This window comes from Mirounga angustirostris, unplaced genomic scaffold (genome assembly GCF_029215605.1).
Source record: "Mirounga angustirostris isolate CCGP_5_RB_7025 unplaced genomic scaffold, mMirAng1.0.hap1 SCAF_15, whole genome shotgun sequence".
NCBI lineage: Eukaryota > Metazoa > Chordata > Mammalia > Carnivora > Phocidae > Mirounga > Mirounga angustirostris.
The window spans coordinates 70597660-70625181 of record NW_026991723.1 but is presented as its reverse complement, the minus strand read 5'-3'; the positions used below and the strand labels follow the sequence as shown (position 1 = coordinate 70625181).

Below are 27522 nucleotides of genomic sequence, written 5' to 3'. Positions count from 1 at the left end.
GAGGACATGGCAAAACCACACACAGGGTGTAGCGTAGTTCCTACAGAAAGACCTGCAGGAGGCTTGGAAGGTGAAGGCCCTTCAGGGGGATGAGTAGATGAAGATGAGCAAAGGAATCAAGACACAAAGTAGAAAAGTGCAGAGAGGCACCAGCAGTCGAGTGGTGTCAGAGGGTGGAAGTTCAAGAACCTGGAGAAGTGGACAGCCTTGAACCCTGTTTAGAGAGCATGACCTTCATGCTGTCAGCAGTAGACCTCTGAAGGCTCGTAAGAGGGAGGCAGGCCTGGTCAGGTGTGCATTTAGAAAGGTCACACTGGCTGTGATGGGGAGAGGGACTGGAGCAAGACCAGGGCTGGGGGTGCAGTTAAAAGGTGTTGCTGTAATAAAAGGAAACTGACTAGGGCACAGAGTACATGCTCACACACACACCAAAAAAACCAACACTGGTGGTACGAGAGAAGGACCTGGTCATTAGATCAGTGTTAAGAGGGGGTCAGGGAGGAGTCACAGATGGCTCCCAGTGGTGGGTGACAGGAGCAGTGAATGGTTAGAAGAGTTGGCTCCAGTGGAGGACATCCTCTGTGAAGGGCCTCTTGGCTGAGACGTGCCAGTGGGACCCCCCAGTAGCTTCTTGAGTGTGCACATCTGGCTCCATCAGAGAGGTCAGGCCAGAAACATCGACAGGGAGTCATCTGCTTGGAGGTGGGAGTTAGATGGTAGGTTTGCCTGCATGGTTGTCAACATTGACTCCATATTAGGCACTGGTGGATTTTAGTTTAAAATGCACAAGAAACACTTGCTGAAGTCTCCAGCATTCATTAAGAGGGTACTAACACGTAACTGCACATAAGGACTTTTATCAGTACATCAGATAGACCTATGTTGTGGATTCGTTTACCAGTGCGTTTATCGGCTTCTGTGGGATAATGAATTATGATGTATTCATTCATAATTACTAATTAATTTTGAATATCATCATAAGATTTGGCTTCCAGCTTTTGTATTTGCCAATTTTTAAACGTTGATCTAAGTCTTCAAATTATAAAATCAGTACACATTTATTATGGACTACCAGGACAGCAGTACAATAGACAAGTAGAAGGAAGGAAGGAACCTATCATCCTGCCATCCACAGATAACCAAGAGTTTCTGTGAGTTGGATGCAGTTTTTAAAATATAATTCTGATCAGTTTTATACAATTTTATACAATTTTTGTATGATTTTTCTACTTGGTATTTTTAGTGCACGCACTTTGTCATGAAGATGGTTTTTAATGACTGCAGGATACTCCCCTTACCTGACATTTCTATTCCTTAGTCACTTTTTAATTCTTGTTCTCTAATGGGGGCTCGTATATAGTAGGTGCTCAGTAAGTATAGGATGAATCGAATGAAGTTGGAGGGGCCCTTTAAAAACTGTGGTTGAGGGCGCCTGGGTGGCTCAGATGGTTAAGCCTCTGCCTTCGGCTCAGGTCATGATCCCAGGGTCCTGGGATCGAGTCCCGCATCGGGCTCTCTGCTCCTTGGGAGCCTGCTTCTCCCTCTGCCTCTCTCTCTCTGTCTCTCATGAATAAATAAATAAAAAATCTTTAAAAAAAAAAAAAAAAAACTGTGGTTGAAGGGGGAGCCTAGCCTGCCCGTGAGGTCTGAAAACACAGGTGGTAGAGGTGACAGTATCATCCTCTGTAAATGTCTGTCCCAAATACGATGCTCAGTGCTTCACACCCACATTTTCCTGATACAACAGTCCTTATGGTGAGTGCTATAAGGATCTAGAATGGCTTGGGGACATGGAAATCTGCTCTCCATTTTGACCAGGTTCCGATTTCACCATCTGGCCAAGTAGCATCCACTCTAGAGTTTCTGAGTCTCCAGGAGGTTCTACCATCAGAGTTGGTGACCCAGCAACAGATGTCAGAGTGTAGTTAACAGGATGAAGTCACATCCCTGTCAGACCTGGGGCCATCAGTCCACTGGTCCTGAACCGTGAGAGCTCGAGGCACGTGCGTTCTCATCGTCCCCTCCCCCCACTCATTTCCTGCTGTGGGACGAAGGCATCATCACACTCACAGAGTCCAGCTCTGGGAGGACCACTTGCCTCGCCCCAGTGAATGAGATTAGCTGTCTGTGAGCCTTTCTCGGGGAGATGACCCATTTGAGTTGGAACCACAACCTAGTGTAATTTAAGATGCAGTCAGTGTGTCCAGTACAAATGAGAAAGGCTGAAGGCTTAGACACACGAGTCGGGAAGGTCTCGTTACATTGTCCCTCCGTGGCCTCTTTTCCCCACGTCCCATTGGGAAGTGCCACAGCCTGCTTTCCCGGTCAACCCCAGCAGAGCCAGCCCGCATCTGGCCATCAGGATCGCTGGAGCGTGTCTGGCTCTGAGTAAAATGGACCTTGTGTTTCCTCCCTTGCTTGGGCCTCAAAGACATGCCTTGCTGTGGTTGTCCTTGAATGCATGGTCCCTCCAGAGTCGTGACACAGCGGCCTAGAGAGAAGGCCATGCTCCTTGGGGGACTAAGTTGATGGTAGATTTGAAAGTTAGTGGGGCGCCTGGGGGGCTCAGTCGTTAAGCGTCTGCCTTCGGCTCAGGTCATGATCCCGGGGTCCTGGGATCGAGCCCCGCATCGGGCTCCCTGCTCAGCGGGAAGCCTGCTTCTGCCTTTCTGGGAAGGAGCTCCAAGAGCTTGTGCTCTCTCTCATTATCTCTGTCGCTATCTCTGTCTCTCTCTTTCTCTCAAATAAATAAATCTTTAAAAAAAAAAGAAAGATGGGGCACCTGGGGGGCTCAGTCGTTAAGCGTCTGCCTTCGGCTCAGGTCATGATCCCAGGGTCCTGGGATCGAACCCCACATCGGGCTCCCTGCTCAGCGGGAAGCCTGCTTCTGCCTCTCCCACTCCCCCTGCGGGGGGAGAATGTGTGTCCCGTGACCTTCTTTCATCCTTGCAGTAGTCCCCATTTTTACTGGCGGGGCATCAGAGGTGGAGAGCGGTTAGTGGCTTTGCCCAGGTCGCACGGACTGTGGATGGTAGAGGGCGGGTCCCAGCCCTCCTGTGTCTGAGCCGTTTCCCCCTCCCTCCGCACCCTTCGCGGCCAGGACCCTGGCGGCAGAGTTCACGGACAACGGAGTGTCGTTTGGCCGGCAGATTCTCGGAAGGCAGGCGTGCTGTGTCAGCATACGTGTCCCAGGCTTTGCTCAGGCCGCTTCTAGTCCAGTAACAGTGAGGAGGGACACTGGCCCCCAGGCCCGGTCTCAGGAAAACCTTATCATCGTCCGGTTTCTTCCTCCCGCGCTTGACGATGTTAGTAGTGTCGCTGAGACAGGACTAAACCCAGGGCTCTGTTGCCCCACTTTGGCCCGTGCGTACAGGGGAAGGGTGGTTCGTAGGAAGGAGTTCTCGTCCCAGACTGCCCCTCTAGCCTCGCCAGCCCCCCAGTTTCAGGGTGAGCGCTTGGTCACAGGTCAGTGGTGGCCTTGGGAGCCCAGCCCTCATCTTCGCTGGGTGATTATTTCCAGATCAGAATCTTCATTTGTGACTTTGCCCGAGGTACCGAGTAGCTGCACACCCTGCCCCAGACCACCCTGGTGATTTCAGGGTGCCGTCCACGTCAGAGTTGCAAATGAAAGGCCTCGGTCAGGTGAGGAAGTGTTCACCAGGTCCCCTCCCTCTGTCAGGCAGCGTCTCGTACAGCCCTCCCACGGCCCCTCTGAGCTTGCATCTGTATGGACAGGAAAGTTTCATCCACTTCTGCAAGCCCATCGGGGTCCCTCCGGAAAGGTGGGCTCTGGGATTGGAAAGGTTGCTGGGTACTTAGTGAGTTGCTACGACTGGAGGGGTTCAGACATATGCTGATTCATCAGTTGGTGGGATTTGTTGTGTTGAACCGTGGTTCTCAAGGTGTGTGCCTGGATCAGCTGCATCCGCATCACCTGGGAACTTAGAAATGCACACTCTCAGGCCTTATTCCAGACCTATGGCATCAGAATCTTGGGGGATGGGGTTCAACAGTGTGTGTTTTAGTGAGCCCTCTGGGTGATCCTGATGCACATGCAAGTTCAAAAGCCAGTGGTGCAGATCCCGTGCTTTCTGAATTACCCTGTGTGCCAGTCACCTGGGCTTCTAGTGAAAAGGCAGGTTTGGCTTCAGTAGGTCTGGGGCGGAGCCTGAGATTGGGCACCGTAAGCAAACTCCCAGTGATGCTGACGCTTTGGGTAGTAGCAGGGCATTAGAGAAACCTCTGGAGGATTCCTTTACGTCCTAGGAGCTGCTCCCTGAGCTGTAGGGGTGGGGTCCAGAGTGGGCAGAGTGGATTTTCTCGTTTGTGTCTTGGAGGCCTGAGGCCCCCCTGTGTCCTCGGGCCCTTCATTCTGGGGGTGCTTGGTGAGAGTCAGTAGCGTGCAGGACGCCTCGGGCTTTTTGCTGGGACTGCTCACGTGGTTGTTCCTCTTCTGCGCTAGCGTCTTCCTCCTGATTCTGGCTGACTTGCCGCAGTTGCTCCTGCAGCCTTGTCACCCCCTCCCCCCTTCCCTCCCCTCCTCCTGCCTCACTCCTTCCCTCTCCCTCCCGGCATATTTTCCCCCAGATTGTACATGTACTGAATTCTTGATTGGTTCTCTCCAGCACTGCAGCCTCGGCCTTAGCGAGAGCCTGCTTAAATGGATGTTTCAGAGCAGGTCCTTATTCCCTGCAGTTGCCTTTTATTGCAGATCTGGGCTCTACCACTTCACGGGGGAAATATAATCTGGGCTTCCTCGGGTAGGGGAAACAGTCGAGAGAAAGGCAGTCATAACTGAGATAATGGTGTTTTGCCCAATGGGGAGGGCACGAGGATGATTCTCAGATTCTGGATGTATGTGTGGGCTCCAGGTGGGAGTTCAGCCCTCCTGAAAGGAGGGGCTCCTCCACGTGGGGGTACCTGTGCTTTATAATTGTGCAAACTGCCTCTGGACCTGGCTGCAGCAATCACCGAAAGCATTCACCGTCTCCTGTTTTCTTCCCTTTTATGAACCTCGCAGCGGAGCTGGGGGAGTGCGAGCTTCCAGAACACACGCCAGAGCTTGTGTCTGAGTTTCGGTTCATTCCAAATCAGACAGAAGCGATGGAATTTGATATCTTCCAGAGATGGAAAGAGTGCAGGTACCGAGATGCTACCATCTCGCATTCTGATGTGTTTCTTTCGTGATCCGTCAGCATGTGTCAGACTCTGATGTGCCGGTAGAGTTGCTCTGGTGAAGACCACAAAACTGCCGCTCCCAGCTCTTCACTTCTTGCCCATGCCTCTCAGTCCTGTGTTTCCAAAGGCCCCCACGACCCCGGTCTTTCCTGAGATACTGGGATACACGGGCAGGACTGCACCACACTCCCATTGCTCTCTGAATTACAGAGCCTGGTCCCGATGGGCTCGTTCCTGCCAGGGACACTGCTGCTCACCTGGCCTCCTAGAGAGAGCAAGGAGGCTCTGCCTTGGTGTGTTCCTCCACACCCGGTTCTCTGTCCGTGACCCGAATCTTCTAGAGTAAACCCTTTAGAGGGTGGCCCTGTTGTCCCTTACAGGGACACTCGTATTTGAGACCGCGTGTTGTACAGTGTTCTATTTCAGGACATGTGGTCACCGCAGCTAGATCCAGCCTTGTTGTTTATGTCGAGGCTCTCCCCTCCTTCTCCTCGGGGTCTCCCTAGGCGGACAGTTTCATGCCTTTCTGCCCTCCCAGCCCACCTTCCCAAACACCTGCTCCAAGTCAGTCTTGGGCTCAGAAACAGAGCCTAGTTTCCTCCTGTCCCTCCATCCTTTGAAGGGGCCTCATGACTTTTTTTGGAACTGGAAGGTGACGCTAGCCCACTCTCGTACCACGTGGAAACAGGAGAGGAAGGTGTGGCCGTGGCATCGCGGTGCCACACCCCGCCCACGCCCGCCATCCACTCTGCAGCCTGTCCTCGTTAGCAGCCATTGGTGTGGCTTTCCAGCCTTTTTACCTGCCGTGGACTTGACCACGTCCACACATAAAAAATTGTTGCCTTCCCTGCTCACATTATAAGCACTGCTGTCTGTCATCTTTCTAATCAGGGAACAATCTGTCCATGGGAGTCTTTTCCTGTTCATCCTAATCGGTGTCCCTCATTCTCTTAATCGCTGCAGAGCATCCCCTAGTGTGGCTGTGCCCTTCAGAATCCTGTGGGTGTACGAGCTGCAGTTTACATGTGTTTCCATTGGTTTTTCTAAGGGGAAAGAGCCCTGCCCAGGCGGAACTGTCCTATCTGAATAAAGCGAAGTGGCTGGAAATGTATGGGGTAGACATGCACGTTGTCAGGGTAAGAACTGTGTGCGGTTAAGTCACGGGGTCTCTCGGGGCATACTGTGACTGGGCCACGTGTAAACAGTGTGCAAACAAAGTAACGTGGCGAGGAAACTGTTTTGCATTCTGCTCTGTGACGACCTGTTAGAACCTTCTACCGATTGTCACTTCGTTTATTTGTAGGGAAGAGATGGCTGTGAATATTCTCTTGGACTGACCCCGACAGGCATATTAATCTTTGAAGGAGCTAACAAAATAGGCTTATTCTTTTGGTAATTTAGTTTTGTCTAATATTAAAAATGTCTTTTCCTATTTTGTGGTGGAATTATATGTGATGGATGATTATTGAGGGATATTGGCAACACCCAGATTTGCTTTTAAAAAAAAAAAAAAAAAAGACACACCGTACTCTTGCATTTGCGGGTGTTTCGCAGTGGCCATGAGACTTCTGGATAAATCACACTTGAATGATTGAATGATTTCTTTAGCAAATCTAAACTTAAAAAAAAAAGTGAAAAGGGAACTGCTGTTTGTGTAGCCAGCCTTCCTGCCGATTGCACTTTTAAGATGTTTTCTCTCTGACCAGGCCTAAGATTACCAAAATGGATTTTAAGAAGAGCAAATTGACACTGGTGGTGGTAGAGGATGATGATCAGGTAAGCCTTGCCCCTGGTATTCCCTCTTCGCTGCAAGTAATGCTGCTTTGAGGTCACGGGCCCCCACTGAGCCGAGCACCTTGTGCTTCGCCTGTCAGGGACGGGAACAGGAACATACGTTCGTATTCCGGCTGGACAGCGCCAGAACCTGCAAGCACCTCTGGAAGTGTGCGGTGGAGCATCACGCCTTCTTCCGACTGCGGATGCCAGGAAATAGCAAATCGAACAGATCAGACTTTATCCGGCTGGGGTCTCGCTTCAGATTCAGGTGGGCACTGGTTTTCATGACGTGGCTACCCCATTTCGAAGGAGGGCAGCAGGGACGTTTCTCATGAACAGAGCAATAAATGGATCTATCTCCGGAGGCTTGAGTCGGACATCCCGTCCCTGCTTCTTTCTTGAGATCTAACCTTCGTTTGAGTCCCTGAAGCTCTTTTAGCCTCCATGTCCTTGTGGATAAAAAGGGGCTAATAACAAAATTGTAAATCACCGACATGTAGCTGGAAGTGTGCCGTTTTACTAAAGCAGTAGACACTAGCCACATGTGGCCGTAAGATTAGTTAATATTAAATGAATTTTTTTTAAAGTTACTTATTTGAGAGAGGGAGCATGTGTGTGTGCGATTTGGGGCGGGGCAGAGGGAGAGAACCCCCAAGCAGACTCCCTGCTGAGTGCAGAGCCCGACTCAGGGCTCCATCTCACGACCCATGAGATCATGACCTGAGCCGAAATCAAGAGTCAGATGCTCAACCAACCGAGCTACCCCGGTGCCCCAAGATTAATATTAAATAAATATTTAATTTAAGTCTGGGTGGCTCAGTCGGTTAAGCATCTGACTTCGGCTCAGGTCATGATCTCAGGGTCCTGGGATCGAGCCCTGTCTCAGGCTCCCTGCTCGGCGGGGAGTCTACTTTTCCCTTTCCCTCTGCTGCGCCACCCCCCGCCCCCGCTTGTGCTCTCTCTCTTTCTCAAATAAATAAATAAGTGCAATCTTTAAAATGTAGTTCCTCTGTCTCACCAACCACACTTTAAGTGCTCAGTGCACGTGAGGTAGACAGACATAGAACACAAACTGTGCTAGAGCTTTTCATGAACCAGTGTGCAGTCCTCGCAGCAGACTTAATGTCATAGGTCCTCTGATTATCCCCATGAGATAAGGAAACTAGGGCTGAGGGGTTGCATAATCTGCCCAGAGTCATGCCAGTTAAGTGGTAGAGCTGAAATTCAACCCCAGACAATCTGGGTCTTATATTTTAACCACTACTCTATTGCCTTTCATGTGCCAACGTCCAGAAATTTGGTGATGATTAAGAATGAGAGCAGATGTCCTTGTGTGTGCAAGTGACCCAGGGTGGGCTCAGTAAATATTTGAATCTGAAAAGACCCCGAAAACATGAAGAATTTAATTTTTCATGTGTTTTTACTTATGATTGTTAAGACCGTGTCTTTCAAAATACATAAAAACTCCCTGGGGGCTTATTTTAAAAATGAGGAATTATGACCTCATCCGAGACCCTTGTAATCAGAATCAATGGGGTGCATGCATATGTGCGTTCATGAGTAAGGCCTGGGAACGTGCATTTTAAATGCCTTCCCAGGGTTGGTTTCTGAGGCTTGTTTACAGATCTTGAATCGCGGTTATAAGCCTTAAAACCTCACCTGGTTTCATAACCTCTACCCACACATGGCATGTCCTTGAACTCTGTTGAATATGCCAAAAAATGTGCTCATTTCAGATTTATCTACTGTGTGAGGAAGTGGCTTTTGGGATGGTTGCCAAGGCGGGCTTTTCCATCCTGGGAGGAAACTCCCCCAGGATTTGGCCAGCCCAGGCTCTCTTCTGCTCCTTGAAGAGAAGCAGAAGAAGGAAGGGGAGGTTGGAGACAAGGATGCCCCTTGGAGGCACTTAGAGCGGATAGCAAGTGGCCCCTTCTGTGTGAGAAATCATCAACCGAGCGTGGCTGGAATACAGCAGCTCGGATAAAAACAGTGCATGTCCTGGAAACGGCAGAAGGCCACACGGTGGTTGAAACCCAGAAAGCCTTGGTGAAAGAAGTCAGGTTTCCCTTGGCATAGTAAGGAAGGCCAAGGTTTACTTAAGTGGTCATTGATAACAGCATTTTAGAAGAGATAAATGTCTACGTAATGTGTGTTATGAAAGGTTATTTTATTTGTGAATTGTCGTTCTGTCTCAGTCAGATGTTCCGAGTACTTGGACCTGCTTGGTTTGTGGAGCCAAGTGGCTGGTACCTAAATTGCAGGCTTTGTCTTTTGGTGGAAATATCTGCCCCTATAATACGGCTTGGATTTGGCAAAGCTTTGATTTCCCAGTGCAAGGCCAAATTTAGAGTGTGTCTTCACCAAACGAGTTCACGATAAGCTGAAATTTACATTGGAGCTCTTGGAAATAGAAGTGCTTCCAAATACGCCTCATGTACTGATACTCTGATATCGGTAACATGCAATGAAATATTTACTTTCCAGTGGGCGGACAGAGTATCAGGCCACACATGGCACCAGGTTACGAAGAACCAGCACCTTCGAGCGGAAGCCTAGTAAACGCTATCCATCCCGGAGACATTCGACATTCAAAGGTAGGGTGTTGTTCATTCTGCCTGGAATTTTATATTACAGTTTAGTGGGTTAAGCCCTGAGGAGCTTGGTAAAGCAGTTCTTAAAGGAACTTTCTGCCATTCGGCTCTGTCATTCCAAAGAATCCCAACAGGAGGGATTCTCTGGAGGGGAATCAGGCCACTTTTGCTGTCCACTGTCTTTAGTTTTTCCCATTGTATGTGTTCGTTTTCTTCTCCCTCTTTTTCATACTTCTTTTCTTGTGCCTCTTTGCTTCTGTTGGACCTGGGACCTTAGGAATATCATAGGTTACCACGTTTCTTGTCCGTGGAAGAGATTGCTGTGTCTTGGAGGGAAAAACAGTCCTTTCTCCCTTCCATCTTACAATTTCAAGTGGGGACTTTAGTCTCATGCTAACCAGGATTCTGTCCACATAAGAGCAGATCCAGAACCTTTAAATCCTGGACTCAGGTCCCGCGGTCCATCCAAACACACGCTGCCCCTGAATTTAGCCTGCCCTTCCCCCGCCTCTCCAGAGCCCCCTGAGCCTTGTCTGTCAGTTACTAATGTGGTCTCACGCCTGTCTGAGGCCGGGTTCCCAATACAGGACCAGTCAGTGAATGAGCAAGCAGCTCGTTTAAACCCAGCCTCCACATCCTGCCTCCTAGCTCTCCTCTGTCCACGCTTGATTGTTCCTCCCTTCGGGGCACCTAGTTTAGCATTGAATTGTGGGCTCGTTCATGGCACGGCCTCTGTACTCCCAACCCCCCAGGCCCTCTCCTATATATCACTTACTCCTAGTGGCCATTCCATAGATTTTCCTTGTATAACTCGGGACTTAGCAGGCCTTTATGGGACCCACACCTATACTCGCCCCCCTTCTAGAATCTTTAACCTTGTGTTCCCCACTGTTTCCTGCCTTTTTGAACCAATGGTGCATACCATGGCAGCCAGAAGCTCTCTAAAGTCATTCTTGGCTGCCCTAATGGAGAAAAAATGGCCAGAGCCCAGGAAATGTGGCCTCACCTTCAAGAAAGACCAGAGGGTGAGAGGACTGGGGCATGCCCAGAGAAGAATGACGGTGGATGAAGGTGATTGATTGCAGGAACTGGGGGTAACAAGTGATGTGGTGGGGGAGAGAGGGAGGGCTGTGTTGCCTCCCTGTCAGGCCTTATGCCTGCTGTGGTCCATTGGGTCAGCGTTGTCCAGAAACACTCCAAATAAGGAAGAACTTCCTCATGGTGTTGTCCAAAGATAGAGCCATCTCAAGACCTTGCTGAGCTCCCAGGCCCTGGAGGCGTGCACAGGCACAAAGGGAAAGAGCCCTTAGCGTAGCCACTGCAGAGGGAGGAAGTGGCCTTTGACTTGACCCTTGCCCCCATGGGTGGCTTTGGGGCTCTTGCAGACCACGGCTTCTCTGATTCTCCTCTACTTTCCTTCCCAGTCTCTATCCTCTTTTCCCTCTTGTTTTACTGGCATTTTCTTCAGCCAGAGTTCTGACATCCCTGTGAAGCTTTTGATGATTTTTCCATGCTGCACCCTTTACAAACCGAAGTGGAGTCTAGATAAAGGACCTCTAGCTCTGTCCATGGTCCCTTCCACAGACACACACTCCTGCTCCAGCCAGAAATGTCTGTCCCAAGCTCCCCAGTGCAATCCGGCTCGTAGTTCAGCCTTTCTCATCCGGTTATGCTGTCTTTGATTTGACACACCTCTCTGTCTCTTTGTCAAGACTGTGAGCTCCTTGACAGCAAGAATTGTTTCTGATCTCTGCATCTGAGATCCTGGCCCCAGGCACGTGTTCAGCATTCTCTGGGTGAATTGGAGGGGTTGGCCCAGGGGAAAGGAGACTTTTCCTCCAGAAAGGAGAAGTAGCTAAGGTGAAGATTCTGCCTCCTGGGGTCAGGACCCTTCTGAGATCACAGAACTCTCCACCCTGGTCATTGTCATCGCGTGGTAAACAGTGACAGCTCTCTAAGATGACACACCTTTCTGTTTTTCCTTTAAAGCAAGCAACCCGGTGATAGCGGCTCAGTTCTGGTAAGTGCCCCCAGACTCTGGGTACAGCTCTTCTCTCTAATTATTGTCTTTATTTGCAATGTTGACTTTTTCCTTAATACAGTTAAACCACAGAGTGAGTCACCTGATGATTTTTCCCCCCTTTTCCTGCTGCCCGCCTGTACCATCCTCCTGGTTTTCAGTAAGAACACAATAGAATGTTCTGGGACGTTTGTTTTTTTTTTTTCTTTTTTAAAACGCAGCTGCTTTGTTGGCATAGCTTTGTGCTTTGTTTGTGACAACAGTGGGCTTTAGATAAAGGTGAGGGGAAGGTATACACCGCACTGGTGGTATTTCCGGCAGTGATGGGGAAGCGAGGCCGAGCTCCAGAGCAAAAGCTCTGTGAGAGCAAATGCTGAATCTGCTCGGTGACGGGCACGCTTTATAGTCGTACAGCATAGATGCCCTTGACTAAAACACCTTTACTGAACGTCGTGCAGACAAAAGAACACGTCACAAGGCGGAAGCTCCCAGCCCAGGTGTGAGCAAACTTTTCCTGTAAAGTGCCAGATCGTAAATACTTTGGACCTGGGAGGCCGTGCTCTCTCTTTCCTGGCGGCTCAGCTCTGTCTCGGGCACACAAAAGCAGCTGAGACGGTGTGTCAGTGAAAGAACACAGCTGTGTTCCAATAAAACTTTCCTCGTAAATGCAGGTGGGCCAGGGCCGGCCCACGGGGTGTGATTTGCTGGCCCCTTCCCCAGCCCGGGTGTTCTTGATCTTTGCTGTACATGGAATCTCCTGGTGAGCCTTGAGAGCCCCTCCTCAGCCAGGCCACGCCCCAGGCTAATTGCATCCAGCTCAGAGAGGGTGGACCCAGGCATCTGGTTTTTTAAAGCGCCTAAGTGATTCTAGTGTGTGGCCCAGGTGAGAAGCACCATCCCACTCGCATGGACCTCTTTTTCTCTCTCGGAAACAACTGTTTGCACATGTGAGCTATGGCTGAGATGGACAGCCGTCATGCTAGAGAATCACAGGCTGTATTGTTTTGGCCCTGGTGTCCAAGCTCCAGCCACTGGTAGCCCATTTTAGTTGGCTCCTGGATCTTGCCAGGCACAGGTCTCAGGCTGCTGGGAAGATCTTAGAGGTGAGCACAGCTTGACTGTGGCAGGTATTCCAGAGAGGTGGCAGGGCCCGGCCTGGGGGTGGAGTGGGTAGCCAATGTCCTGGTGGGTGATGAGGATGCAGGCCAAGGGACCAGGAGGCCTCCTGCCTCGCCCCCAGCCTTGCTTTCATCCAGCTCTGGGGCTTTAGGCCTTCCTTCTGGGCCTCCACGGAACACAGGGAGGTTGCGCTAGATCAGTGTTGGTCCGCACTTCTTAGCCTCTGATGTTCACCTCCTGGAAGAATCCTGACCTGGAAGCCCAGCTTTGAGCACAGACGAAAATAGAGCTGCTCTGGGTGAAGCCAGGCAGGGAGGAGAAGGCCGGCGCCTGCCTGTTCTTCTGCCCCCTCCCCACCATGCAGCCCAAGACACCTGGCAGGGCCCCAGGGTGCTAGAGAACATGACCAGCCTCTGTGTCACACAGCTGTCTCTGATTCCAAACTCCGCCCACAGTGCCTTTCTGCTGGGGGGCCAGCAGCTGACTCTTGTGTCTGGGTTCACGTCTCGGCACCTAAAGAAGGGGCTCCAGAGTCCTATCGAACTGCCGTGCATCATACTCTGCCCCCTGAGGGAGGGAGGTGGTTGCAGGGTTACTTCATGGCTTCCTTGCAGGCCCACAGGCATGCCCGTCTCTAGGATCCCCATGGCAGGTAGCCTGCCCAAAGTAGTCGCACCTTTCTGCACCTGTCAGCGTGTCTTGCTTTGAATTCTCAAGGGCTTGTGAGTTAAAACATGTCTTTCCTTTGCTTTCTAAGGACGTGATTGTTTTGTTTGTTTTTCTCTAATAAAATTATATTTTCCTTTTAGCATCTAGTGGAAATTATATATATTGGGAACCAAAACAAACTAAAAAAAAAGGGTCCACTGGGGAGGGGGGGAGCCACAGCAAATATACCCTTTAGGAACAAATGAACTAATAACCACTATTCACAGCTCTTCAGTTTGCTCTTCATAGCCTGTGGGATCCCGGAGTGAGTAGGATTGCTGTGGGAGCCAGGGATGAAATTGTGCTCCAGGCTGCAGAGGTGATACCAGAAAAATAGCACCTTGCAAAACACTTACCCTTCCTGGTGAAATCCAGCTGGAGGTGAATCTGGCCCAGAGCCTGGCTCTGCGCAATGGCCCTCTCTGAAAACTGGAATGCAGAGCCATTTAGACCCCAAGCTAGACTCATAACAATGAAATGTTTCTCTCATTGTCAGGGAAGCAATAAACCTTGATGTCAGGCACACCACCCTAGCAACGTAGCCCAGCGATTGCACTGTGTTTGTGCTTTTCCTGCCAACCTTGCGTATGAAACACGTTGGTTGCATTTTACGCATGAAGCTGGCGTTCTCTGCCCATATATATAAATATACCTGTATAAATAAATATATATATATCTTTTTTTTTTTTTTTTTTTTTTTTACCAGAATAGTTATACTTAAGAGTCCATCAAACTAGAATCAGGCATGAGGAGACCGGAACCCTTTCTCAGACCCTCAGGGGGCCCGCTTGGCTTTGTGGAAAGTACATGGGCTTTGGGATCGAGCAGATGTCCCTTCCAGTGCTGGCCCTGCCACGGCCTAGCTGGCTGGCCCTGAACAGGTTTCCTCACTTCTCTGTTAGGCAACCTTGCCTTTATCTGTAAAATGAGGTGGTACCAGTTATTGACGTCATAGCCTTGTTGTGTGGGTTAAATAGCAACAGATAGGAGGTTCCCAGTACAGAGCCTTATATGGAATGAGCGTTCCAGAGCCGTGGCCAGATCACAGCCCTGTTGATAGCAGCAGGACCCAGCACGGTAGATGCTGAGGAGAGGCTGAGCTCTCCCTGCAGCTGGAGAAAGCTCTGAGTGGCTGGAGCTGCCCTGGGGCCACCCAGCAATGCCAGTGCAGACCTGGGAGGGGAGCTCATGACATCGCGAGCAGGATTCTGGAATACTGCCTTCATGTTTCTATCTGTGAGCTCGAAAGTGACGACCAGAAGTTGCTGTTTGGTTGCCTTGTTTATATGTTCATTTAAACAGCTAATAACCAAAAAGAAACGGCATTTGTAAAAGTTCCTAACAGTGTTGGTAGGATTTGCTGATGATGGTTAAATAAATCACTAATAATGCCGCTTTACAACCTGTTACATTACAGTTTTTCCCTTCTTTTCTTTAGCTCTAAAACAAATCCCGAAGTCCATAATTACCAGGTGAGATACTGCTTTTAAAGATTTTCATTAACACTTAAAGTTTCAAAATTTTCTGCATTCAAGCAGTCATTATGCTTATAGCCAAATTTTAAAGAAACAATAACAAAACATTTTTTTGTGGGTGGGTGGGAGAGGGGTGGTTTTTGTTTTTTGAGAAAACAGTAAGAGGAGAGCCTTGTTCCATGACCCCTGGTCCCTTCTGGTCATTTCAGCTGGGCCTATTTTTTCTTAACATTGTTAGCTGGCAAACAGCAGGGACATATATTTAAGTTTCTGGGTGGTCAAATACAACCTCTTAGGGGCACTCAAGTGAGGCCGTGTTTTGTCAGTGTGTTCTCGGCCTCAAGAACGTTGAGTCCCTTGAGATGTGCCTTCGGGAAGAGATGTCTTAGTCACATGTTTGGGAGATGGTGAACCCTTCATTCCCCTTCTTGGATCTTACAGTGCCCATCCAGGTGTCAAAAGTACTGAGAAGGGGCGCCTGGGTGGCTCAGTCGTTAAGCGTCTGCCTTCAGCTCAGGTCATGATCCCAGGGTCCTGGGATCGAGCCCCGCATCGGGCTCCCTGCTCTGCAGGAAGCCTGCTTCTCCCTCTCCCACTCCCCCTGCACGTGTTCCCTCTCTCACTGTCTCTCTCTCTGTCAAATAAATAAATAAAATCTTAAAAAAAAAAAAGTACTGAGAAATCCTGCCAAAAAAGACACTTTTTTTTTAAGCCATTGTTTCCCCAAATCATTTGACGATAGAACAGTCCCTCCCCCCTTTAAAAAAAAAACCAAAAAACTAGCCTCACCTCCCTGCCTGCTGGGTTTTTGGATAGTGTATCTGTTAATATCAGTGGAGCATTGGTTTCTAGAACCTTCTTTATAGAGCATTGTACCAGGCCTGTTGAGCCTGCAGAAGAAGCACAGAGAAGTTTCCCTGGCTGGTGTTCTGCTCTTCTACCGGGTGGCCAAGCAGGGCCCCCACCCCCTGCCTGCCCACCCACCCATACCTGGGGGTGGCTCTTGCTGGTCATTCATGGTCTTCTACAACCTGGCTCCAACATGCTTTTCTACATTTATTCCCCCCTCCTCCCAGCTCCTTATCACACATCATGTGTTCAGCTCCCAGAGAAGCACATAATCGTGGCCCCATAATTTCTTCCCACTGTTCCTTTGTCCATGTTTCTCTGCCTGAAATTCCCTTACCTGTCTGCACATTAAAATACCCTCCAGAGCCTCCTCAGAAGTCACCTCCTCCACGGAGCCTTCTCTGATCCTCCTGATTGATAATCACTGACACCAGTGGTCCTCAATCTTGCAGCTGCACATCTGGCAGGCTTTAAAAACATAACCAGTGCTCGGGCCTCACCCGGGACTGATTGAATCAGAAGCTCTGAGCATGGGTCTGGGTATCAGACACCTTCTGAGCACCTATGGTGGTTCTAATGAGCAGCCGGGGGGAGGGGCGCCCCCTGCACTGACAATGTGTCCCTCACTAGGTTTGTGCTTAGAGGCAGCATCCGTGTCTGATGACCTCCTCGCTTGGGCCATTTTTCTTGTGCTGGGTGGGTTCTATCCAAGGACACTACTCTCCTCTCACCAGTCTGGTTTTGAATGTCACGAGTAAGAAGCTACTCCATAAGGGGTTTTCCTGGGAGCATTATTTTAGTTAGTGTCCTTCTTGATCTTTTGTTACTGTAGATATTAATTCCTTAGATGGGGGTGGGATCCCAATGTACATGATCTTGACTAGGTCTCCAAAGTATGTTTCAGAAGAATTTTGTGATATCATCTTCTGTACGTGAAATCATCTTCACAACGTGCAGAACTTGGACATGACTTCTGAGTTTGGGGGAATAACATGTAAAAAGTGCTTTGAACCTGGTAGGGGAACAGCCAGGTTTCCCAATCTCGTTGCCTTCTTTAGGTTCTTGAATCTTGTCGGTCATAGGTTGGCTTTTTGGTTTGGAGGGATTTTCAGGTGTGAGAGGCTGGCTGTGGGGGAAGGGAAGAGCTGTGGATGGGTGGTCCCTGCTTGAAGGCATGAAAAAATATGAAAATGAAGTAAAGCCTTCCCTGCCCAGAGTGAACATGGAAACAGTTGTCCATTGAACTCCAGGCACAAAAACTGTTACCTAGACGTTGTTCTTCTCATAACATCTTTGGCAACCCCTGGTCTTCTACCCCTTGCCAAGCCTTAGAGGTTCTGTGTTGCTCTATCAAGGTTTGGAAGTGAATTGACCAGGAAGAGAACGTCCTGAGAAGTGGGCTGATCTAGGTAAGCGTCTGAGTTCTGAGAAGGGTTTTCAGGAGGATGGCCTTGCATTGTCCATCTTTCTGCGAGCTCAGCCAGCTGCAAAGAAGGATGGATTGCTGTGGTTTTGATAAGGACACTGTTGGCCTTTGGGGAGGGACAGTTCTTCATTGTGGGACTGTCCCGAGAGTTACAGGATGTTTAGCTTACCTCTTTCTCCCCGGTAGTTAAAGGTAATCCTGTCGTCATCGTGACAAACAAAAGTGCACATATGTATTTCCAATTGTCCCCAGGGGGACAAAACTGCCCTGGTGAGAGCCATTTGGGTTAACACTAAAAAATGCTCCTTGACAGCTTTAGGGTGTGAATAAATTACCAAAGGAGACAAAGGAAGTTTTGGGAATATCCTTCCAGGTCTTGATGGATGAGGTACCCACCTTGCACTATAATGAATCTGATTTGATTGTGTTTGAAAACAGGGAATAGAATAGGAGGTCCATTTCTCTTCTAGATTATTCCCTTCTGTTGGAGATCCAACTGGTGGAGCCTCATTTGGGGCCTGGCTGTATGACCAAAACACTTGAAGCATTCAGCTTTGGGCAAACCACCTAAACTCTGGGTCTCTGTCTCCCTGAGAGAGGTCCGCTCTCAGATTCGGCTCCTGAGATCTTTTCTCTGGATCCTTTTCCTCTAGCATGTCTTTTTAGGGGCTGTACACCTTGCTTGCTGACAGGTATCTTTGAAAGAGGCCACTAGAAGACAGAATAGGCAGGGAGGGAGGGCATCTTTGGTTCCTGAAAATGGAATGAACAGAATTACTGAGAATTTTCCATAATACAGAACAGGTTTGTGCTTATCAACCAAAACAGCAGGGAAAGGAGAAGAAGGGGAAGAAATAATTAAAAGAATAATGGTGGCAAGATGATAGTGACTTAAAAGTCAGCAGGGTCTAATGTGCCGCACAGAAAGTTAGCCTTGAGAAGCCCCCTTGGCTTCTGGCCATGTCTGGGGCCACTGCCTTCTGCAGGCCAGAGGTGAACAGACGGCCCTACTACCCAGCTAGGCCTGCCTTGTCTTCACCTCTGGTCCTTTTGTGAGTCACCAGTCTGGATCTGTTTTCCCATCTTTCAACGGACAAATTCCTTCCCTCCCTCCCTCCCTCCCTCCCTCCCTCCCTCCCTCCCTTCCTTCCTTCCTTCCTTCCTTCCTTCCTTCCTTCCATCCATCCATCCATCAGGATAATAAGTGCTCTGGGTGGTTTGGGGTTTTGTTTATTTTTGATGGCAACCGGGTGGGGGGTAAGGTTTGGTACTGGGTTTTGGATCATATTTTAGAAAAATATTCTTGCTGCTTAAACAAGGGAGAAAGAGACCGCCCACAGTCCTGTTGCCTTGGTGTCCCTGTCCAGTTCTCTTGCATTTGCAGAAGCCACTCTGAGGCACGGTTGTTGTCATTCTCAGCGATGACGAAAATCGTTTCTGAACTTAACCATTCGCCTCCTATCTTGGGTGTCTTCCGTCTGTTCCCTTGAGGGAGATGGATATTGCCTGTCCTGGGGGTTCTAGGGGACCCTTTCTGGGCAGATGCCTTCCCCATCCCCCCACCCTTTGTCATGGGGGAAACGTGATCCTCCTGGGAAGCCACCTCCCAGCCAGGGTTTCGTTAGAGCCTTTCCATTCACAGCCCTGGGCCCCTCAGCTAGATGCCAGTAAAAGGGAAAGTAAATGAAGGCCATTGAAATCAAAAGGTCATCAAATAATCAAGTTTGGTATTTCATTTCTAGCCTCAGTACCATCCCAATATCCACCCCAGCCAGCCTCGGTGGCACCCTCACTCTCCAAATGTAAGGTAAGTGCTTGAGCTCACAGAGCTGTACTTTCTCGAAAGTTCTCCCTTTGGAAAAACTCGAATTCTACCTACTTGGGAATCAAAAGTCTGCATCAGAAACAGCTGTTAAGGGTTGCCGTGTCATGGCAGAGATTAATAATTTGCCAAGCAAAGGAAGCCAGTGATGAGTCTGGATTTACCAAAGTTATGCTTTTTGAAATAAAAATGAATTGGGTTTTGTTTTTTGGGGTTTTTTTTTAGGCATTCTAACCTCAGATATTTTTGGTTTGGTTTTGTGTTAGAAATGTTACTTAAAATTTCTAAGTAACATTTTCCTGTCCCAAGAATTCTGTTACTAAAAATGTGCCTCAAGCTTGGGGATTTTTGTTGTGGGTTTTTTGAAAGGACGTTTTTTTCAGGGTTCGACTGGGGGGTTGTTTTTTGTGTGTGACAGTAGATCTTTTTTCTAAACCCAGGGGTCAGTAAACTTTCTCTGTTACGAGCCAGATAACGAGTCTTTTCAGCTTTGTGGTCTCTGTCACAACTGCTCAGCTCTGCGGTTGTAACTCCGAAGCAGCCAGAGAGAACCCAAAAGTGAATGGGCGAGGCTGCATTCCAAAAAACTTATTTACGAAAATAAGTGGGTGGGATCTAGCCCCGTAGGGCTGTTTTCTCACCTCTGCCCTAACCCATCACAATCCTTTCCAAGTAAACTGGCACCTGCCTTGCTGGGTTTTTCATCAGGCTTGAGAGTTTTGATGCCAGCTTTGTAAAGGCAAACGTTCCTTTGCAGATTTGAATTTTAGATCAGTCTTAATTGGTGTTTGTGTGTGAGGCTCTTTCTGTTGGTGAATTCACTTTGCATAAAGTTATTTCTTGGTGAGGTTGCTAGCCTTGCTGCTTGAGAAAGTATGGAGAGAATGGAGTGATGAAAATAAATCCATGTGGAGCAAGGCAAAAGAGAGCAATTCGTTCTTGATGGTTCTTGCCACTTTTGTTGGGAGACCTTGGAGGAGGATCGCAGTGCAGTTTTATCAACAACACTTGATACTCGGGTAACTTTTTAAAGCTAGTCAGCCCAGCAGAGTAATAACTCTAAATGTTTCTGTATTGCAAAGGCAGTTTCTTTTCCAGACAGAAGAAAACAGAAGAGATTTCTAGAAATGCTATTTTTATTGACCTTATTTTTATAGAATTTTAGACTTTTTAGTGCCTGTTTTACCACCTTAGTTTCCTTCTGAGGCGCAACCTTGCCCAGCAGTTTGCAAAGGGGATTCTGTGGGAGGCCACAAAAGGGTCCTCTCTGGGGGTATTGGCCTGCCCTGCGAGCTCGCTGATGCCCATTCTTTGCCCCACCCCAACCCTGCTGGATCTGTGTCTGGGGGTAGGGCCCAGCACTCTGTGTTTTATCAGGCTCTCCAAAGTTAGAGAAGACTGAGATACCTACCCCAGGAAAAGAGAGTTCCTTGGCCCAGCACTCTTGGCAACTCTGCCTAAGGCATTCACAGCACCCGTTAGCAATGCGCTGACAGCGCTGAACGGTGCCTGGCCAAGGACCCCTTGTCACCTGACTTTCCTCAGACTGACTTGCTCAGCAAGGTGCCCTTTGAGAAATGATGGTATGGCCGTGGAGCGGGCTTCTCTTGACATGGACGTTGATAGATAACCTGCATTCTGAATTTTTAAAAAAATACCTTAGAAAACCCATTCGTTTCCATCTGTAAGCCATCACCATTGATACGGCTCATGGTTTCTCCTGCCCACCTCCCTCATACTTGTGTTGTTTCACTCACATTTCTGAATTTTCTTTCATCCCTCCCGCTAACCATTCACTCTGCCAACAAAACAGGCCATGCTTTCAGGATGACAGGCCACCGCACTGGGAAAAGTCGGCCAGTGGAGGTGGCAGCCATTTCGATTATGTCCACGACCAGAACCAGAAGAACTTAGGAGGAATGCAAAGTATGGTGTATCGAGATAAACTCATGACTGCACTTTGAGAGACTGAAGCATCTCACCTCCATTCACCATCACAATGTCCTTACATCCCACGAAAAGTGTCTTGGCATCACATAGACGTGTTTGCACAAGTGTCTTTGCGGAAAAGTTCTGAGAAGTGTTCCTGGCATCCATATAAATATTTGCAAACAACCACAATCACTAGTCGTAATTTACTGTTGACTGCATTCTCAATAAAATGAAGGTAGTTAAAAGGCTCAGGAATCATTTTAACATTCTGATTTTAAAATTGGAGTAAAAGTCTGTGTTGATCGTATTGCTATGTACTTGATATTTCTTTATTTAATGAACGGGACCAAATAACACCAGGAGAACATGGAAAGATAGCTCTGCGGAGAGCACTGCACAGTCCTGGGGTGAGGAGGAGGCTGCTGGGGCCCAGCCCCGGCCACTGTCAGAGGGTGGACAAGCCCTTTTCCTCTGGTGGCCTCCTTTGCCCCATCTGAAAAGAGTGGGTTAGACAAAATGATCGCCAAGCTCCTTCCAGCTCTACAATTCTGTGATCTATGAAAAGTTAATATTTTCAGTCTGAGGATCTAACATTCCAACGAAATTTCTCAGAGGGAAAACTGCAAAATCCCCTTCTCTAACAGAGGGTTACCCCTTTCAGAAGCCGAATAAAGTATATAACTGGGTAGGTGGGACATGTGTATGGCGAGGCTCTGAATTTCCTATCTTAAAGCAGTCTGGCCACTTTGAATCTTAGCAGATTTACTAATCACAAATTGCATTGCATCCGTTTGCTCAAGTACAAGAATGATTTTTTAAATTATTGATTGGTGCTGCTAACTTGCGTGATTTCAGAAGACATGATTATGAATACACTGTCAGAATTTATAGAACTTGAGGCTTGGACTTCACTCTTTAAAAAAGTAACATGCAATCCAAGATCCATTTATGGCTCAAATTAAAGTATATAGGATTTTAATAAAGTTGTGCCAAAGCATCCCATAGAATAGGATGGGGTGGGTGTCATGCAGTCATTTCGTAGTTCCAGCTAATCAGTGTGTTGTGTTTGAGGGTAGAACTTGTACTGAAATATTTATTTCCCCCCATTTCGAGCCACAAGGCAAACATTTTTTTTCTCTTGATAGACTTGAGATATTTTTCGCTAGTATTTTTGTGAAAACAATTCTTAAACGCCATTTCCATATGTGTAATTGTAATTTGGCCCATTTTAAGCTTTTTTAAAAAAATGTAGTGACATCTCTTGAGATATTTTATTGCTAAAATCTGATCTATTTTTGGTTGCCACAAAAATCTGTCCAGAGGGAGGGACTCAGCTACACGCCCTGCACAGTAGAGTCAGTCACCTATAAACTTTTCCTAAGATATCTGTTTACAGGTGTTTTCCGTTTTAGCAGATGTTTTGATCCTCAGTGTTTGTGCTGCATACAAATAAATGTGTTCCGAAACTTTTAATCTTACTGATACATTTTTACCAATGTGTTTCCAAGGAATAAAGATTATTCTTGCTTTTTTGGACTCCATCTTCATTTTATGTTGCGCAGAAGTATCGTTTGCGGATGACCTAGATAACGGGACAGTGAGCTTTTGGAAGTCTGAAGGTGAGCATTCAGTTAGGTGAGATGGAGCAAGTTCATCTTAGAATGAAGCTACTCTGGGGAAGAGTGGCTGTGGTAGGCACCCTGGCTGAAGCTTTTCTTCATCTGGTGCATCTGTGGTGAAGGTTCTAGTCACTGGTCACAGGGGCTGAGCAGAGTGAAGTGGTGGCAGAGTAGGTTTCCCCCATTACCATCCTGTGCTGCAGGTGGGTGTTTGTCCCAGCTGCTGTTGCTGTTCCTGGTGGAAAGACGTCCAAGCCTGTGTCTGTGGCCTCCTGGAGAGTGTATATACATGGATACCCTCTAATAAATACCTTTCTGTTTAAAATAACTTGAGTGGATTCAGTCATCTGCAACCAAGGAGTCGAACAGGATGCATACTTATGTCCTCCAAGATGTTAAATGACATGTCCACTTTTCATCCCTCAGCTTAGTGGGCCTCTCTCTACTGCATTTGATGGTGGTGGTCACTCATTCATGGCTTCTTGAAACTCTGTGCACTTGGTTTCTGTGACATCTGGCTCTCTAGCTCTTTGACTTTTTCCTCAGTCTTTTTAACAGCCTCATCCTTCCGTCTTCCTATTAAATGTTGGTGTTTTCCAGGGGTCCTTCCTCTGCCCGCTGCCTTTCTCACCATCACAGTTGATCCTGGGCCTTCTCCTGGCACCATTTTATGGCTGTTGACCATGAAGTCATTATCGCTAACCCAGACTACTCCCACTGCTCCTGTGAGTTTTTAGACTGACATTTCAACCCATGTATCCCATGTACACCTCAAACTCATGTCAGAAAGCAAATTCATCATCTTTTCCTGGAGAACAAAGAAGAGACTTCCACCTGATTCTCTACCCGCAAGAAGAATGTATGCACACTCCATCCGTAGCTCTTCCCCCTATTGCCCCCCCACATCCAGGCAGTCCCCAGGCCTGCTCAGCTCCCGACCTTGTCAACCCTGACCTTGGAGCGGCATCTTCTTTCTGCCTCAGAGGTGCTCTTCCTGGTCTCCTTGACTCCAGGCTCCTGCAGAGCTCATTGTCCTCACAGTCATTCTGATGATCGACATCTGCCGGGGTTCTCCAGCACCCGTAGGGTGAGGTCCAAGGCCTTCTCTATGGAATCCCTTTGCTGTCTGCTTCCGTTCTATTGCTCTAGCCTATTTTGCCCCATTTCTTACCCTCCTGTTTAAATTTCTACACCACCAAGCTGCTTGTCATTCCGGCGTGCACCATATTCTGCTGTTGCTCCTGTCTTTGCTTTGCAAACACTGTTCCTTCTGCCCAGAATGCTCTGACTCCCATCCCCTTTGCCCAACTCTTGCTCACCCCTTATGCCTCTGCTCAGACGTGGTCTTCTCCCCAGGACTCCTACCACCCCCATCTCTGCAAACTGGGTCAGTTTCTGTGTTCTGCTCTGTGCCTGCCCCTCAGCCCTGCTGTATCAACATTTCATTCACTACTTTACATTAAAACTGCCTCTTTTGTTCATCTCATCCTGGAACCTGCACGCTCCTTAAGTATGAACTTTGTCCCGTATTTGCCTTTGTTCCCCAGTGCCTGATAGATAGCAGGTGCTCCGTGAATGTCTGTTCAGCAAATGAGTGACTCCACATTCATTCTAACAGAGATGTCTAACCAGGGGCGCCTGGGTGGCTCAGTCAGTTAAGTGTCTACCTTTGGCTCAAGTCATGATCGAGCCCTGCGTCAGGCTCCCTGCTCAGTGGGGAGCCTGCTTCTTCTCCCTCTGCCTCTCCCTCTGTTTATGCTCTCTCTCTGTCAAATGAATAAATAAAATCTTAAAAAAAAAAAAAAAAAAAGAAATGTCTAGCGAGATAACAGGAAGTACGTCATCTCTCAGCTGGTCTGAAGGTATCTGAACAGCTGTACCTAGTCTAGGGCGTTGCCTTTTGAATAGGACATTGACCATCAGCTATGTTCTGGCTTCAGCTTCATCTTCTGAATATGACCCGGTGTGTCTGCGGTGTTCTCATTCGAAGCGTCGGTGTCATGATACGCGTTGTTACTACAGGGCAGATGATACTGGAGAGCTGCTGGAAACCCCAGTAGGTCGACATAGATCCGCAGTAACATGCAGGGACTGTTAGCCAGATGTGTGCTCCCAGCACTGCCCATGTCACTTCACCTGATCTTCCCGGCCGCTCTGCATGGTGGGGGGCGTCCTCTTTGCTCACATGGGGAAGCTCAGGCTTCGGGTTTAACTAAGCAGCTTGCACATCGTCACACGGGCAGTTCTGACTCCCAGCCCGTGTTCTCAGCCCCTGAGCTCTGATGTTTCTCACCGACAACCATCTCACCATTTGGGACCCTGTCGATCTATATATATATATATCTCCATGAGACTATTACTAGATTATGTAGAAGAGTTCACTACCCCGAGATCTGGATACTAACTAGAAAGCCACTCACCACCACCAGCGTCCCTATCCCTGCACACCAGTGGCCTACTGACCTTGTCCATCACCAGTAAGCTAGTAACCCTGTTACCCTTCCCAGGGGTCTAGTAACCCCTAACACCTTACCACCCCTCCTCCTGCAATCTAGAACCTGCATTCATTCAATAACCCCCTTTACAAAGGAGCAGAGATTGAGCATTATTTTCTTCTTAGTGAACCACTCCTTATTTGAGGCGATCCACTGCTTCCATACCCAGAGTTCCCAAACTAGTCATTTCTTCTGGAGTTATTACCTGCCTGCACAGCCAAGCTCGAGACTCCATAATTAACAGAACTAGCTTTTTGCATTTTTGAAACTCCCCGGTACTTACCGGTCTTGGATCATCTCTTATTTTTCTGTGGTTCCCTCAGAATATCAAACAGTGAACTGACAGTGTGGTCAGATTGATGTAATTCATACGGACTGAAAGACTTGAAATTATGCCAGGTGATTATCTTGACCTTCAAAAACCTCTTGCCTGTTTCATTTCTTGGTCTACCATTTCCACTGAAAATGGTTCTCCTTAACAGCAAAGATGAAGGAATTGGACAGTGTGGGAGTACTGCCTTTTTTTTTTTTTTTTTTTTGCCCGTTAATATGGCACCATCCTTCCAGGTCAGTAACTCCAGCCTCCTGGGTCCTGGTCTGAACACAACTAATAATAGATCCTTTTTATTGCCCTTGAGTTTCTAGCTTTTAACTAGTCCTTTAAGATCTGAGCTCATCAAAGAACTCCCCGAGCAGCCATATTGATCCTTTGGATCAATATTCCCCAAACTCGGCTCTAAGTCAATTCCCTGACTGTACTGAATCTTCCAAAAGGACCAGGTAAATACCCTAAATAGGCTTAAGGATGATTTCCCTGTGCTATTTCCCTCCAGGAGGCAACCGACAAATGCGGAGGCAAGGCATAACGGGGCAGAGAGAGGGAGAACACAAACTGCTGTTAAGGAAAGAGTCCCTTTGCACGTGAAAAATAGCACATTTTTAAGAAGACCCAGGGGTATCTAAAAGGTGAAACTAATGTGAAATTGACATTCAGCTGAGCCTCAGCAAAAGAAATCTTAATTCTGCAAATTGGCCAACTTCCCCAAAATTAGGGAGCCCAAGAATTACTTGGACAGCTTATTAAAAATGGAAATTGCTAGGCTCTATTTAAGGCTCTATTTAACTAGGGGATAATGCCATGGGGATGGTGAGACCTAAGGAACCTTCATTTGAAGTCTCCAGGCGAGTCCGTGATGGACAAGTGTAGGACCTCCCCTTGGAAAAGCACAGCTACCTATCTGGTTTGCCCTTGTTTTATGGTTCAATTTTAATTAATTTAGAGGCCAACTCTTTTTTTTTTTTTAAGTAGGCATGATATCAAAAAGTAAATGGATACATCATAATAAGTAGCTAGATATGTCTACTCAGCATAGTTTTGCACTTGCTTAGGTTCATAGTGAAGCAGAAGAATGCAAAAATTCTAGGGTTTCTTTACGTGGCTTTAATTTCATCATGAGCCCCCTCTCCCAAGTCTGTCAGACTGAATCTGTCATTGTTCTGCTCTCAAGTCGGAAGCAAGGGGCTAGAGAACTGTATCCACTGAAGAAGATGACCTGGACACTCCAGCATAAGGACCCATGCCAAGATGAGAACCCATCGTGGGGAAGAAGCAGAAGCTTGCAGAAGCAAAATGGCAGGATATTGCCCGCTGATGAGAGAGACTGCAGGTCCGGTGTGGAGTGTTGATTTTGTTGGGGGCAAGAGCCCTGCAGTTTTCCCACGAGGTGAAATGTTCATGCTCTGGAGTCTTGCACGCTTTGAATCCCAACTTTGCCACTTACTGCCATGTGACCTTTGTCCAGTTTCTTCTCTGTGCCTCCTTTTCCTCGTCCCCGAATGGAATTAAAGGACATTATGTATGGAAGGTGTTTTGCACCATGTTCGATGCTGGTTGGCAGCAGTTTTTGGTGGTTTTTGAGATTTAAGGCCTTAGCAGTCCACGTGGTGAGAGGTCAAAGAAGTTCAAAGTTGTAGTCAAGGAATGGTCTATGTTAAAGGTTGCTGGCTTGAGGTGTATGGTCTAAGTTTAGCAATAGAAAGGGGTGCTTGGCTCCAAGAGAAAGATCAGATGGAAGAGAGTTAACACAATACCTAAAGACACATCTCCGAAACTCTAACAAGCAAAGAGCAGAAACGCCGTGGGGATCTTTTGAGATGGGATAAAAAGAAAGAAAGATGATATTCCTGTCTGAGAATACGAGGGGCTAACTGTCCAGGTGGAATGTGGACAATGCTTTCCCATCTGCTGACGGCAAAACTGGAGGAAGAAGGAACTGGTGAGACCACTGAGAATGCATTCTGTGGGTACAATGGGGACCCAAAAGTTGGGAGAACTGAAACAGCATATGCTCCGTTCCCAACTTGTCTAGCTTAGGATTTCATCTTCCACAAAGCAGAGGAGGCTTTTAACAACTAGGAGACTAAGTAGAAAGTCAGTAATAAAGGGAACTGCTGTGCTTTTTTCACTTATTTTAGTAGGTAATACAGTGGTAAAAATCCAGACAAAAATGTC

The 27522-nt window shown here is 47.9% G+C and overlaps 1 protein-coding gene across 4 annotated transcripts in view; it reads left to right on the top strand.

Moving 5' to 3' along the window:
- EPB41L4B (erythrocyte membrane protein band 4.1 like 4B) overlaps positions 1–27522 on the top strand; it is a 127732-nt gene that overhangs the window by 51076 nt on the left and 49134 nt on the right. For 3 of the 4 annotated variants that reach the window (XM_064578976.1, XM_045882874.3, XM_045882875.3), the window contains exons 7-15: positions 5021–5141; positions 6227–6314; positions 6482–6570; positions 6885–6954; positions 7053–7222; positions 9439–9548; positions 11535–11565; positions 14831–14864; positions 18885–18949. In XM_064578976.1, coding sequence (XP_064435046.1) covers positions 5021–5141; positions 6227–6314; positions 6482–6570; positions 6885–6954; positions 7053–7222; positions 9439–9548; positions 11535–11565; positions 14831–14864; positions 18885–18949 — 778 coding nt within the window. Of the gene's footprint in view, positions 1–5020; positions 5142–6226; positions 6315–6481; positions 6571–6884; positions 6955–7052; positions 7223–9438; positions 9549–11534; positions 11566–14830; positions 14865–18884; positions 18950–20777; positions 22418–27522 lie in introns of those variants that run through there. The other variant, XM_045882876.2, reaches the window with a different exon arrangement.